A 16265-nucleotide genomic window follows, 5' to 3' on the forward strand; every position below is an offset into this window, starting at 1 on the left:
TATAAACTGAGGATTAGAAAAGATAAGAATAAATAAGGGCTGAAGGACTCTGATTTGTGCCTGAAAAAATGTTGAAATAACTTGGGGATGCTCTGGGAACTTCTTTAAACAGTTAAAGGGATGGTTAAACGATAATTAATCTAGCATAACCGACTAAATTTGTTGTATTATTAGTAGCTTTTTGAAAATAGCATGGTGATAAGCTGATGTATTGATCTCCTACCCTTGCGTTTTTAGTTGTGGGTCCTTATTCTTTTTTCCCTAGATGTAGTTCCCTTCCCTATATTTTCTGTTGTAGTTTTGTAGTCTGCAAAAAAAATCAATAAAAACCTCCCCCCAGGGGGATGGAAAAAAAGAAAAGAAAGATACTGGCGTGTGATTAAAAACTGAGAAGACACTTGTGAAAACCTCCATCAAGAACTCCCTTCACAGTCTCCAAAGCACCACCATGTTGTTTTGTTGCCAACATGGTTCCTTCTGTGTTGTTCTGTCCAAAGAATTGAAACTTTCTAAGCAGGCTAAGGACCACTAATACAGGGCACCTTCTTCAAACTACAGTGCTAAGAATTCTTTCAGGGCAGCCATGAAAGTTAAATTTGTATAGCATGTTCCGTCTAACGCTACATAGCATTTGTGTAAGTTGGTGATATAGCTATAACCTTTAGTTCTAACATGCTCAGTAACTATTGGGCACTGCAATTTCCTTTGACACGAGCCCTCTTTAGACATTCCCATCCTTGACTTTGCAGCCATGGAAAACAATGAGCATAAAAAACAAGCCACCGGTAGCTCTGGTTTTGATTGTGCCGTCGGGAGCCATAATTTTTTACTATTTCCTCCCCCACCCACTGCAAAGTATTCTCAGAACAACTCCCAAATGTCGAGCAGATGACATTCAGGTTGCTCAAAAACCCTTACCATATTGTTGCACTTTAGAGAGATTGCCGTCAGCAGCTGGCCAGAATCTTTCTGTCAGAAATCAAAGTAGCACAGCAGTCTCTATGACATCAGCTCTGCCGCCAGCCATCCCTAACCTCCACACATGGTAGCCTACAGATGTTTCTGAAACATCAATCCGGCTGACATAGAAGTCGGGGATATGGCTGTAGTCTCCCAAAACCCAAGGGACAGGAAGCATCATTCTAAATTTAATTTCCCTTTCTGTGATGAACGCATTATATGAGATTGTGTGTGTGTTTTGTTTCCTTTCTTTTGCCTTTCTTTTTGTTTACTTTTTTGGTATTCCTTGAAGTTATGAATAATGATCCAAATCTTGAGAATAGAATTATCCTTGCAAGTTGGGCTATGTAACTGGATGTAAATCCATCTAAGCAAATATGTGTATTCATTTACGATGTTTTTATATTCCCCACATTTCTCCTGACACAGTCAGGGTTCATGGCTAGAGACAAAAATAGGAAGAATACAAAACAAAACCAGACAAAAAACACCCAACACCTATTAGATTAATTAAAACACACCATTGAAAATGGGTAATTAATACAGTCAATTAAAACAGTCAATCCAGAGCCCATTCACGCTTCCTCATGAGCTGTTTTAATCATGCAGCCTTATAGCTTTGCAGGAGGGCTCTAAGGGTACATGCCTGACTCACCCCTTCTGGGAAGCTGTTGCATAGCAGCAGGGCTGCAGCAGAAAAGACCTAGGAATCAGGACATTAGAGACTCTATCACTGAGAGCAAGGTTACTGATAAAGAGGTCCTGTTGTGAGAAATGCAGTTGCTACACAGGGCCATATAGGCCCCAGGTCATGAAAGTTTTTAAAGAATAAGCCGCAGCGTCTTAAATTGGATCTCAAAACAAATAGGCAGCCAGTAAAGATAATTCAGGACTGGTGCAATGAGATCCCAACTGGGAGATCCTGAGACCAAACAAGCGCCATATTTTACTGCAACTGAAGTTTCTGAATAGTCTTCAAGGACAGCCCCAAGGGCAGTGTGTTAAAAGTAATCTAGCACCAAACATAACATGGATCAACATGGCTAATCAAATGGCTGCAGAAACTGAGTCAACTTCCAAAGCATAGACGTACAGCCCAGTGCAATATCTGAATAATTTGCCCTTAGTCAGTAACTTTAGAATTCAACCTAATGGGTCAGCACTATTTCCTTACATCAACCTGGGCAGTTGTTATGTACTGAGCAAGGACAGCACCAGGAAACTGACTAGCTTGAGTTACCAGAACAATAGGCAGCCAGGATCCTGGAATGGACCTATTGATTAGGAGGTGCAATGTAAATAGCCTATCATGGGGAGTGGGTGTATGTGGGGTGTGTTGATTTCCTCTCATATAAGCAGGGCTTCTGCCCTGTCGGAGTTGTCTTAAGTTTGAGCTGATTCACTAATAAACTATGAGCTGATCACTATATGCATCTTGAACCCAGTATATTTCAGCAGTGATTCTTTAAGCAGTTGCACTTCTCCTCTATGACACTACCAGAGGTGAGGAATTTCACAAAGTCCACACCACAGCTCTGAGAAGGTTAGGGTGCTGCTTGGTATATGTCCTTGGCTGAGGAAAAAGGGCTTTCGGGACCCCATTCTGAAATTCAGCACCATTGTTGATTTGAAGCAGAGTTAGAAGAAAATGCCAGGCCCTGAATGCGGTGAAACCAGAGGTAGGTGACACCTGGCATATAAAATAGACAATGAAACTGAGCAGTAAGGAAAGTCTATGGGAAACTGCTGGGTACTGGGGAATAATAGGCCAGAAAAGAGGATGAGAAAAGAGACACAGGGATGCCATTGTTCCTAGCCCACTGTTACCTGAGGAATAAGCAGGGTTCTCTTCTATTCCCGTTGTCTTTCCTCCCTCATTGTGTATTTCAGTATGCTCAGTGAACCGGACTGTCATGAAATTATTCATCATTAGGGATTACCTCACGTTTCCTTTGGCTGACTGTCCTTCTCTCTACCAATAGGATGATTTAGCAGAAATGCCACTACTTATTAGCCAGATCATCCGCCTCCCCCCTTTTAAATTTTCTGGGCTTCCTCCAACCCTTGTATAATATCAGGAAAAAGGAAACCAATCGCCGGTGTGACTTCTCAGATAAAAGCCATGTGCTGTGTCCGTACAGTGTTCATTTCCCAAACTCCCCGTCATCCCAGTCTGCAGGGTTCTGCTAGTGGTGAGTGGCTGATGGTGCCCTTGGATGCTACCCTCTACTGAGTCTCTCACCTGCCACTTTGATCCTCTTTTCTGGCCGACTGTATTCCAGCACCCAGCAGCTTCCTCTTGCTTTTCCTCACTGCTGAACTTTATTGTGAAGCCTTTGGCCTAGAGGCTGCTTTACTCCAGTGCACTGGACTCTGATCGCATTCAGGTTAATGGCATTTTCTATCCCCCTTCCCCCCATGAAATTTCAGCCTTGTGATTTTGCCAAATTTTGGAATGGGGGGGGGGCTCAAAAAGAAGCTTGAGCGGTTTGAGCTTCCTGGACACCTTCTGAGTTGCACCCAGGGCCAAACAAGTCATAGGGTTGCCAGCCTCCAGGTGGAGCCTGGAGATCTCCTGGAATTACAACTGATCTCCAGATGACAGAGATCAGTTCCCCTGGAGAAAATGGCTGTTTGTAGGCTGGAGGCATCATATCCCATTGAGCTCCCTCCCCTCCCCAAACCTTGCCGTCCTCAGGCCCCACCCCCAAAATCTCCAAGAATTTCCCAACCCAGATTTGACAAGTATCATGGGTTGGGTCTGGGGTCCTTGGACCCACCTTGCAAACTGTTGAGCCGGGCCATGTGTGTCATAAAATGTAATGCCAGGTAGTGGAAATATAAACTTTATAAAGGAGACAAACACAAAGGGTTTTATCTGCTTAAAATAAAAACATGCTTAAAACATTAGCACTCTTGCAATATTTTGTTTATTTAACAGTGTCTGATAACAGACACCTCTTGCTCTGAAGTATTGCATCAAAATGTCTGTGCTGTTGCAATCTTGAGTATGCTGTTCAGGTGTGTATCTGTAAGCTGCAAACCTACGATGATGCAGCAGCAGCAGAACTGGAAGAAGCAGCAGAAGACAGCCAGTTCCACTGTGGACCTGATAGAAGCCCTCCGGGGGGCTGATCCAGCTCCTAGGCCGCATGTTTGATACCCCTTTGCAACAGAGTATGCCTGAGAGATCAGTGACAGCATATTAAATATCAGGTGGGTAGTCGTGTGGGTCTGAAGCAACAGAACAAATTTTGAGTCCAGCGGCATCATTAAGACCAACAAAGTTTGTTTCAGGCCCACATGGCTACCCACCTGAATCTATCTTCATGGAAGGCACCACATTAAGCCGCATATGAAATATCAGTTATATTTTTTTCAGGCTAACACTAAAGGTATTTAACTTTTAAGCATATACCCAAAATAATGTATTCTGCAACAAAATCACAGATATGCATGAATGTCGTACAGGTATACTTGTCAAGGGATGCCTGCAGATCCCTGCTGAGTGGGAATTCAGGCAAGCCAGAATTTCCTGCCATGTAACACATGAAGTGGCCCACCTAATGTGCAATGTTGAAGCAACACAGATCAGACTAGATCTTCTCTTAACTTAAAGATACATCCTAGCCCATGTAGGCTTCTCACTGGAATTGCAGGTAATGGCCAAATGAACAAAAGGATCAGTTCTGCAAGTAGCCTTTATTGTTTACCAATCTGTCATTCTCTGATTTTCAAGATAAGCTTCTCATTTAATGCCAAGTTATTTGCATATTTGCTCTTTCCGGATCTTCCCATGCATATGCAGTGGGGCGGAAAGACTCTCACCAACCCCGCCATCAGCTTTCTGAAATGATGTCCAATCTGCACTCGTCATAGCTCTGCCTCTTCTAAGATGATGTGCGAAGGGAAATGCAATGCTGTCATGTGCTCAGGAAACATCTGGCCAACCTTTTAAATCTCAAGCAGGTCACTGGACATTTTCAGAGCTGAAAGAACAGGGCGAGTGTGGGAAGACACGATGGATAGCCCCTCTGATACTGTACAGCCTAAAAGGCTTCTACAGGACTCAATGAGGTACAAGGTCTTTCCATGGGCTGCTTTTCTAGAGAGTTGCAAACAAACTGAAGCATGTGGTTGTTAGGCTGAGCTTGCAACGGAAAGAATGCAGTTGTGTACAAGGGCTCAAAAATAGCTGCAAGATGGATAGGAAGGGGCTCCTTGCAGGGCTGGTAAAGAAATGTCTGTTCAGCTTTGCAGCTCACTGAATGATGCTTAAGGAAAGAAAAAATCTGACAGGCAAGCCATGGGGTGAATGCGTTACTACGTTTATTAATAAACAGTACAAATATCAATTTTGGCAGAAAACCATGTGCAAAGTACAGAGCAGGCCTGCGCATTTGAGAACCAGTCAGGGGCTCAATAAATGTTGTGGTTTTGGTTGCCTGCCTGGGTCTGCACAACAATGCAGGCACTGGGCAGGCCACAACTCACAATTAATGGGCTGCTTTCCACTTGGTTGGTCATACTACACAGACGGGACATGAAGGTAAACGGTCACAGATGTGGCATCTATCAATAGGGAAGATTGCTAGTCAGTTATCGAGGATTTATAATTTGCTTTTGCCATCTTCACGGAAGTGATTTCCCCCTTAACATTACTTTTCCACTGAAGTTAAGGGGGAACCCAATAAACCTCTCTCGCCAGTAAGTAAAGTTTAAACAGGATATAAACTGGAGCCACTGATCCTGCAGTCTGCTCCTGGTTCCTTAAACCCAGTTAATGTGACGCCATGTGTCGAGAGTAAAAAAAAAATAAAGACATAGGGAAATGTAAGATGCATGCATTGGGGATTGTGCTGTGTCATACCCTGAGTTGAAACCTGCAGTCTTTAAATCAAACATCAGATAGAGTTACAGAAGAAAGGGCAAAACATAGCCTGTATAGGCAGCAGTGAGCCACAAGAAATGTCTTCCTCAGTTGTCAAGACAGAGGGAGAGACAGATCATGGAATACTTGCAAGCAGCTTGCCTTACTACAAGAACCTCCCATAGCAGACAGCAACATTGCTATTTGTCCCATAAAATGAGAACAGTGGAACAAGGGGAATTATATTAACTGGATCAATTGTGATCCCGTAAGCCCCTGTAAATGACTACATCAGGACTTTGCATTGCTCTTCTCCCAAAGGAATGTTGCAGTGGACCTACTTGGCACCGAAAAACCACTTCTAATATTGAGAGGATATAAGAAGCAGTGTTTGGATCCAGTAGCCTGTTTGGCAGACAAAGAACCCTCTTTGGCCATGCAGGTGTCTAAAGAGGAATCCAGGTGGACAGAGGCCCCATGCTTAGCACACGAGGGTAAGAACCATGAGCAACATGCTTCATATGGTGTGGTGTTATTTGTAAGGTGTCAAAGGAAGTAAAGATAAAAAAGATGTCAGCACATCATACAGGTGGAAAATGAAAAAGAAAAAGTTTAATATGTTCCAATTATCATATGCCTGGGTATTTCTGTGGCTCATGATTCCCAGCCCAGGAGGCAGATGTCATTCAGTGATGTATCGTGGCTAAATATCCATGCAGCTACAGAAAACACATCTTTAAACCATCCGTTTGGATTAAATTCAAGGAGCAGCTTATCTCTTCTTGTGATACCTGAGGCAAGCCTTCTTCATGTCTTTCAAGAATTTAGGTACTGCAGTCTAGAAAAAGAATTGCTGAGCAGTTAAACGCCTACATGTTTTATAACACTGTAAGTAGTTAATAATTTTCCATCACGCTTCATTATTTTTGTAACATTTATATTCCACGTTTTTTTTTAAAAAGGGCTCATCACCTTGGGTTAAACAAGCATTATTGTGGGAAGTGGGGCGGAGGCGGGGACCATAACTACATTTCTTATCAATTCTGATGACACACACTCAGTGAATGACTGTCTTCTCTGGAACAGCAATACCCAGTCACCATCATTCATTACATCTTTCAAGACATACAGCTTTATACAGTAGGCAGCAATGAAACAGTATCCCAAACAGCTAAGAGTACATAAAACAAAAGACCCACAAAAGCCTTGGGCCCAGACTACACAGTAAGCTTTCTGGTGAGTCTCTGTACCCAGCATGCTTTCTCCACAGACACAGAGCAGCTGCAAGGAATGTAATTTTAAAAACTGGTGGGAGCCCAATTCAGCTCAATTCAGCAAGAGCCACTCCTCCCCGTATGCCATAGTTCTGAGCTGAATCAGGCTCCCGCCAGTTTTTAAAGTGACATTCCTCACAGCTGCTGTGTGGCTAAGGGGAAAACAAGACAAGTCCAGGGACTTACCAAAAAAGAGTTACCGTACACAGTGCAATACTAAGCAGAGTTACACCCTTCTAAACCTAAGATTTCTGTAATAGTCTCTGGGCCTGGTTGTTAACTGGGAGGAAAACAGAAACATACGATGTAATAGAAAAAATCATGGATGACAGCTAAATCTACTGGTCAAACGTATTTGTTCTCACACAAAAGTAGGAGAATTGAACCAGAACAGAATGATTCTTACATAGAAGAAGAGATTGGATTTATACCCCACCCTTTACTCCAAGTCTCAGAGGGGCTTACAATCTCCTTTCCCTTCCCCTCCCCACAACAGATACCCTGTGAGGTAGGTGAGGCTGAGAGAGCTCTTTCAAGAACTGTCCTTGAGAGAACAGCTCTGACAGAACTACGGTTTGCCCAAGGTCATCCAGCAGCTGCAAGTGGAGGAGTGGGGAATCAAACCCGGTTCTCCCAGATTAGAGTCCGCACACTTAACCACTACACCAAACTGGCTCTCACTGAGGATCTCAGAAAGAAAATATTACTGGTAACAGTCATTAGAAACACTGCAGCAGAAGTCCAAAAGGCACTCTCAGGTCAGGGAATAGAATGGGCAGGTAAGATTCTCAAAAAGGACATAGTTGCTATCAGTGTTCCCTCTAAGCTGAGTTAGTGTGAGCTAGCTCACAGTTTTTCACCCTCCAGCTCACACATTTTTGTCTTTGCTCAGGAAGGATGGCTCCAGTCCAGGGCAAACTAATTGTATACAGTAGCCAAATCACCTGCCTGCTCACAACTTTAATGATTGTAGCTCACAAAGTTGAATTTTTGCTCACAGGACTCCACAGCTTAGAGGGAACATTGGTTGCTATGCCACTATATCGTGGGATCACTCTTGCAAAATAGCAACTGGCCACAGAGAGAAGAACAGATATAAAGACATTATGAATATCAGTCAGGACAGATTCAGGTGGGTAGCCGTGTTGGTCTGAAGCAGCAGAACAAAGTTTGAGTCCAGAGGCACCATCAAAATTTTATTCAAGGTATAAGCTTTTGTGTGCAAATGCAAAACTGTATCTGAAGAGGTGTGTTTGCACACAAAAGTTTATACCTTGAATAAAACTTTGTTGGTCTTAAAGGTGCCACTGGACTTATCAGTCAGGCCAGTACTCTTCCAGTAGCTACTTCTGGCCACTGTTTGCAACAGGGGACCATTGGCCCAACATGCCGTACTGGCTCTCTGGAGATTTCAATGCCCAGCTTACCTTTGCAATCCAATTCACAAACCATGGAGGAACCATGCCACCTGGATCATCAAAGTAGCTCATGTAAACTTTAAAAACAAGACAGGGGGGGGGAAATCCAATTAAAATCACTAAAAATAGCATTTATGTCCATGTGGGGGGCACCATATGAATATATTTATGTTTCCTAATCTTTTTTACTGTATTTGACTGTATTTGTGCTGTATTTAAAACTTTGCATATGTGGAAGTAGACTCTTGATTTCTGTAGGGTAGATACTTATGGAATTTCTGAGCAACTTCTGCACCTGCATTTGTTTGTCCTCCTGACAAATTTCCCCCCTTTTCCATTTGCTTACACAACAGCTTGCAATTCAGTCCTAGATATTTCTGTGCTAATGGGGCATTATCCCTACACAAAGGCTACAAAAGTGCAAGACTGCAGCAGGTCTGGAAAACTCCCTTCCCTGTACAGGTGAAATCAGAAAGGGGTTTAAAACACTGTAGAAGTGGAGGGCAAACTTGTCATTTTAATCGCTGCATGTAGGTAAATAACATCACCTGGATCTGCTGCAGATCAAACAGGTATTAAAGAGGTGGCCAGAGGGACCAGTTAAAGCTGGCAACCCTACAAGCAATGTACACTTTATTTAATTGTTAATAAAATAAAGACAAAGAGGTTTTTCATCATCCTTAGAAACTTAACACTGCTGCCCTAAGTAGGTGTTCCTACAGATATTTATCAGCTTCTTACCTTTGGACCCATTTCTGCCATCACTTTCGACGGCTATACTTTGTTTGTAATTCCTTACTCTGATGACCCCAGACTTTTCAGGGAACTGAGAAGTCGACACACTTTTGGCCAATATAATGAGGAGCTTCCGCCCATCAATCTCTAGGTCTCGACGTTCACGAATAAAAACATACTGAACTGAAGTTTAAGAAATCAGCAGGATTTTAAATATGCATACAGAAATATCTATCTATATCTATCTATCTATCTATCTATCTATCTATATATGTATATTAATGTATACAATGTATAATGTATGATATATATATACAGGGCTTTTTTTGTAGAAAAAGCCCAGCAGGAACTAATTAGCATAACAGGCCACACCCAGCAGCAGAAACTCATTAGCATATTAGGCCACACCCCTGACAGCACAGCTCATTAGCACATTAGGCCCCATGTTACCAGAAGTGTGGTCATCCAGCCACACCCACCTTTTGCTTCTTATTCTGTTTACCTTGTTTGTTGTAAAAACCCAGGGCTTTTTTATAGCAGGAACTCCTTTGCATGTTAGGCTTTGGCCACACACCCCTAATGTAGCCAGTCCTAATGAGTTTCTGCTGTTGGGTGTGGCCTATTATGCTAATGAGTTCCTGCTGGGTGTGGCCAACTCGGGAGCCAGCCGGAACTCCATTCCTGTGCGTTCCTGCCCAAAAATAGCCCTGTTATATATAATGTAACCATAACATGCTTTTAATAAAGATACAGAAAGCCTTTCCTGTTTCAAGAAGCCTGCAGTTTTAGACTGACACTAATCTGTTGTTCTGCTTTTTTGAAAGAGAACATGGCTCAAAAGAATATGCACCAACGTCTTACGTGTTTCTCTTCCCTTCAGGGTTGATTTATGCATAACTTAAATGTCCAGAAGCATACTGTGAAGCACTGGGACAAGTGTTTGGTTTGCAGCCAATAGATGTTAATAGTAAAACCCCAATGCAAGCCTTGAAAAGATACATCTCTGTTTGACAAGGGGAAAGGGAAATTTACTTCCCAGTAGATAACTGTTCTGTCTTCATGAGTTTTCTCACATAGCTCTATGAATTGGAATAGAAAAGTATTAGATGTAGACTATATGCTTTGTAACTGAACTTATTTTAAAACTTTTTAATAATTGAAACCACAATCCACAATCATGAACTGGACATTCTCAGGCAAAATTATTATGAGTGCTTCTGAAAACAACAGCTCTGCGTCTCTTCCTCCTCTTCTCTCCCCTGGTATTACAAGTGGGGAAAACTGTGGCATAAAGATGCTCTGCCAGGCATTTCCTTCTACTACTTGTTTCTGAAGGGGGGTGTAAAACTGCTATTTCCCACAGCTCTTATGTGTCTTAGTTATCAGCAGAACCCCTTTGTTCCTGTGACCTATGCAGCCAAAAGTGTAGGCAGACCCCACCTTCAATCGAACTAATAATCATCGGAATTAAGTATAATAAAATGCTGTCTGATGATTAGACAGAAAGGTTCCTGTGAGAAATTTCAGCATGGGCTTGTCTTGTGTGACTCCATAGGATCCCCTCTGACCCAGAGAAACAACTACTCAGTGCTTGAAGGATAATAACATGCCCTCAAAGGCCATTCCAAATAATATTGACCTGTCCGATAAACTAATAAAGTCCTCGGTTAGCAGGATATCATCATCTCCCACTCCAACGGCATTAGAGTACATCAAGTAATGAGGAGAAATTGGCAAATTTGCTATATAAAAAAATCCCACTTTTATACATAGCCTACATTATCCCACTAAGAACACAAAGACAAATATTATTCTGATATGTATGAGGGTTGCTTTTATAAAACCAATGAATATATATTAACTTGCACAGAACTGTTAAGATGTCCCATATATTATACCATGTTATTGATAATCTAGGGTAAGTGCCCTATCAGTTGGACTACTGCGAAACACTCTGTGTGGAGCTGCCCTTGAAAGTATCTCAGAAACTTCATTTGGTGCACAATACAGCAGCCCACATTTTGACAAGAGTCTCATGGTGTGAGCCCATTAAAGCAGCTCCATCGGCTGCCCATTTGTTCCCAAGCTTCATTCAAAGTGATAATTCTTTTCTACAAACACCTTTATGGCCTGAGACTCAGCTGAAACAGTGCCTCTTTATATATTTGCCTGCCTGACGACTTTGATCAATAATATTTCTCTCCTGGGTGTCCCTTCAGCCCACTTAGCTTCCATGAGAGCTCATTCCTTTGCTGTTATGGCTTCAAGTTCAATATCACATTCCAGCAGAAGGGCCCCCTCCCTTTTGTCATTTCATAAAACATGAAAATCTGTATTAATCTGAGCAGCATTTGACTGAAAAATACTGATCGAGGGTAGCTGTTCTCTGAACTGGAGACTGAGCTGCATACTATGCCTTCTTGTCATTGTAATATTTTTTTTTATCCTGATTTCAGTTGGCTTGTTGCTAGCCACTCTGAATTCTCTTGGAAAATAAGATACTCTCTGATATATAAACAAATAAAAGAGAGATAGCTGGCAGTGTTCCCTCTAAGCTGAGTTAGTGTGAGCTAGCTCACACTAACTCAGCTTAGAGGGAACATTGGTAGCTGGTGAGGCTCATGGAGGAGAGTATTCTATATCTGTAGTGTTGTGGTTGAAAAAGGCCCTACACAACCCAAAGCACCAACAGATACCACTTGTCAAACTGAAGGAGGAAGGATTCATGCATAGTTATATGAAGCTCTAGAGATTAATATGGTTAAGCTGCTCTTGAAGATATCTTGCCAACACATAGCCAAGATTCCAATATATGCCTCATAAACACCTACAGAGTGTGGTTAAAGGATATTGTAACTGTTTTCAAAGGTATAATGGGTTAAACAGTGTTTTTGGATTTTATAGATGTATATCTTGATGTATTAGGATGTATCCTATTCCTTTGTTTGTTTTACTTGAAGCTGTACAACTTCCTGATGTTTCAGTTATTTTTGTGTTATATTAAAACAATAAAAAATATATTTGGAAAAAAAATATGCCTCATAAACATGTAATACAGGTGATAATTACTGTAGAATATTCTCTTTACATGTGATTTTATAAGTCATCGCAAAACTAAGTCCCGCAAGGCAAGAAAATGCCCTACAATATCACATTTTCCACCAGAGGTCACTGGAGCATTAACATGGTGCCATCTGACATCCTGTTTCAGTAGAAACTGCAAAGAGAATCAACCTTACAAGTATAGGTATTGGGGGGGGGGGAATCTGGTTTGATGTTTTCAAATTTAATGGTCAATATAGAGCAGACAGTTTGAATTACAGGAGAAATCCTTTCTAAACTTTAATGGATTCTGCCCCACCCCTTTTTTGCCATCGATTTGCTGGCGACCCCATAGGGTTTTCAAGGCAAGAGTTGGTTTGCCAGTGCATGCCGTTGCATAGCAGCCCTAGACTTTCCTGGTGGTCTCCATTCCAAATACTAACCAGGGCTTCCAAGATCTGATGAGATCAGGCTAGCCTGGGCTACCTAGGCTTCTGTTTTTACTGCATGGCAAGTTAGGAAGGATTAAGAGGGCTGTGAGTAGGTTTGTTGGTTCATGCGCCCGTGATATGGCCAATGTTGTTGAGTTTATAGCTGACTTCCTATCATACGTTCTTCAGAGTGCGTGATTAGAATATTCTGTTTTTCTTCTCTTAAGTGAAAAAAATGTATATAACCTTTCTAAATATTTTCTTGGGGACAGTACAGATGTCATCCTATGTCATTTCGATGAATGTGACTACTAGAAGGTAGTCTCTACCAAACCAAGGAAGGCAAAGCATAGATAGATGGGAAGGTTCCCTTGCAAGAAGAACTTTTTTCCATGTGCATGATAGGAAATGGATGAAAATGCAAGGAATGCCTTCAAATATCTTTTCAGAAGTGCAATACATGGCATTCTGGCATGATTTAATATTGTCATTGTGGTACCCTAAAGCCTTGAGGAAAGATCTCGTGAGGCAGCTAGGGAAGCTATTGCCGGGCTACATTAAGGCTGCTGTCAGCTGGAACAGATCCTCCAGCACAAGCCCTAGATGAAGCAAATCAAGGATAAGACCATCAGCAGGGGTATCATCCAGGGACCTGCTACAGTTAAATAACAATGTGATGTGTTAGGTTTGATGTGCTATATAGATGGATAGGGATTTATTTATTGATATTTCTGTGACAAGATCAACAGGTGAAAATTTGAATTCAGACTGGGGAATGAGCCAGTTCTGCAATGTTTAGGATAAGGATGGACATATGCTAGCATCACTCCTTTGAAGCAAATATGCACATGACAGTGTGATATGACATAGATGAGCTGTAGTTTTGCTTGAGAAACTTTTAATAAAGTTGCCAGAATTTTTTCCCCAAAGGTGAAGTCCCTGTTCAGAAATTTAGAAGCTGTTCGGAGCTTCCGGTTTATGGAGCAGCGATGGCGGACGTTCTCCGTGAACCGCGGGAGAGCAATCCGTACACCAGCGGTTCGGAGGGGTGCCACCTCAAGTGACACCCCTACGAAGCCTTTGCAACAGGCTCCAGGCCAGAGGGCTTTTGAGGGGTAGCCTCTTCAACAGCAGAGCGCCGGAGAATTGCGGCTCCCTTCTGCCCTGACGGTCCAAACGCTGTGTGGCCTCCAGGCACAAGCTGGTTTGACCGGGACAAGCACCGGAGATCGAGTGGAATGGCGTTTAAAGTGAGCGAGGTCAGAGAAACTGAATGAATGTGAGTTCAGAATAAACCGGATTATTGTAAAAGCAAATTCCCCCCCCCCCGGCAAAAGCAGACCGCAAAGAGGGACGCCTCTTATGCGAATGAACTGATAAACGACACTAAGGGGGAGAGGGGAGGAAACACAACAAGTGTGTTTTGAGAGACTTACTTGAATACCGACATTGTGGGGTGATTTTTTGAGCCGGGGAGAAGCGGTAGAAACTGTAAACAAATCAGAAAAAATGGCGGCCCAGCAAATAAAGCTGAAAACGAAACCGCCGGGCAGCCAGAGCCCAAAACCGGAAGAGGGAGCAGACGTCATTAAAATGCTAGCGGACATGCTCAAGCCGGTGATGGAGCAACTCGATGGTATTAACCAGCAATTGACTGTGATTAATAAGAACTTTGCATCTCAGCAGCTCCAGCTGAAAGAAACGGAGAAGAAAGTGGAGCAGGCAGCTGAGACAATTAAAGAGATAGACACCACAAGTAAGAAATTGAAGAAAAGAATGGGAGAAGTTGAAACAAAGCAAAACTTCCAAGAAAGCCATTTGCTACAACTACAGATGGAAAAAGCTAACATGATTCTCAGGTTCCAGGGAGTTCCTGAAGCGGAGAAGGACCTGAGGAGGTTGCTCAGCGAGGAGGTTGCTCATCGCTCCAGCAATAGGCTTAACAGCAGATAAGCTGGTAAAAGAAATGGAGATGGCCTATAGGGCATACTCCAATTATATTTAAAAAAATAGCCTGCCTGGAGAAATAGTGGTCAGATTCTCAAGAGGACAGACCAGAGATGCTATCTTAAAAGCGACATCAGCAACTCCACTAAAAATGGGAAATATAACCATCAAAACCTTAAAAGATATTCCATTTGAAATCTGAAAAAAGAGGAAAAATTATAAGGACTTAATTTCTTTCCTTCAAACCAATGGAATTTCGTATAGGTGGGCGACTCCAGAGGGTGTCATCTTTAAGATCAACGATAAAAGAGAGAAGATAGACTCCACTTTCAAAGCTAAAGAATATTTGCGGCACCAGTTGGGAACGGAGGAAGAGTCCAAGGAGGAGGAAATGAAATCTAGTGACTCTGCCACCTCGGGAACTCTGCTGCAGAAACGGGGCTGCCAGAGTTGTGTATGACTTTAGAGACAGAAAGCCAAAGTAAAGGCAGAAGGACTCGGATAATAGCCTTTTGAAGCGAAGAACAAGAAGATGATCAGAAAGTTCTCTCATAACAACTAACACATTAACATATAAAGATTGAAGCTGAGATAAACAAGAACTCTACAAGTATATTGTGATACTAACACTTATAGTATTAACACTTACACTAACAGGGATAAGATCTCCTCCTCTTGGGGTTTTAGTATAGTGTGGTTATCTATTCTTTATCCCTAGATGTAGTTCCCTCCCTAATATTTTCTTTGTAGTTTTGTAGTTTATTGCAAAAATAAAAATATCTCTTCGGGGACTTAAAAAAAAATTAGAAGCTGTTCAATCTGATAAATAAAATTTCTCAAGGGGGCTCATATATCTCTACTTTGTACATGGGAAGAATTTCACTCCCTGGGTGGCGTATTATCCCAGTTATGCCAACTGACAAAGGTGATGTAGTTTTCTTTCTAAAACTGCAGCTCAAATGTAAAGATGATCCATCAATCTAGTAACATGGTAGATGATGAGGGTGCAAATTCTGGAACTTTACATTTCCTGAAAGTCATGTCAATGAAGAAGAAACACTTTGAATAACAAGGTCTATTCTACCATAAACCAACATGAAAATAATATTAGTTGATGAAAGAAAGTTGGTTTTAGACAAGCTGTGGTTTCCCAGAAAGCTTAGTATCAGTTTTTCAGGGCATCAAGCACAATCAAATGGCCATCAGTTCTGGAGAAATTCCATGCTCAACACAAGTACTGTTGTTATCAAACTACAGTTTGCTGGTTTGAAATATAAAGGTCCCAATCACATGCAGAATTAACCGTGCGACAGGAACGAATGCTGGGCGAATTTTACAGTCGCGATCACATGGGAACATCTGGCAAGTGTGCCACACCCATCGGCAACCTGTATCGCCCCCCAGAAGATGCGGAGTAAAGATACCTGGGAAAGTGCAGTATTTTTCGGAAAACGTGCAGTGTGGGAGGGCATCGATCGCAGAAGCGCTGGTATCCCATTGCATCCGGCACCCGTCTGCATCCCATCGGATTTTTTTTTTACGTCTCCGTGGTATGTGTGCAAACGTGGAACTGCAGATCAAACTGCTG

General features: G+C 42.2%; 1 protein-coding gene across 1 annotated transcript in view; it reads right to left on the bottom strand.

The window, feature by feature from the left end:
• Positions 1–6590: 6590 nt before the first annotated feature.
• PCTP (phosphatidylcholine transfer protein) overlaps positions 6591–16265 on the bottom strand; it is a 17510-nt gene continuing 7835 nt past the window's right edge. Inside the window, 4 exon segments of the mRNA XM_015406846.1 lie at positions 6591–6668; positions 8532–8599; positions 9264–9435; positions 10257–10336. Coding sequence (XP_015262332.1) covers positions 6591–6668; positions 8532–8599; positions 9264–9435; positions 10257–10336 — 398 coding nt within the window.

Source organism: Gekko japonicus, unplaced genomic scaffold (genome assembly GCF_001447785.1).
Source record: "Gekko japonicus isolate JY-2015 unplaced genomic scaffold, Gekko_japonicus_V1.1 scaffold962, whole genome shotgun sequence".
In the NCBI taxonomy this organism is placed as follows: domain Eukaryota; kingdom Metazoa; phylum Chordata; class Lepidosauria; order Squamata; family Gekkonidae; genus Gekko; species Gekko japonicus.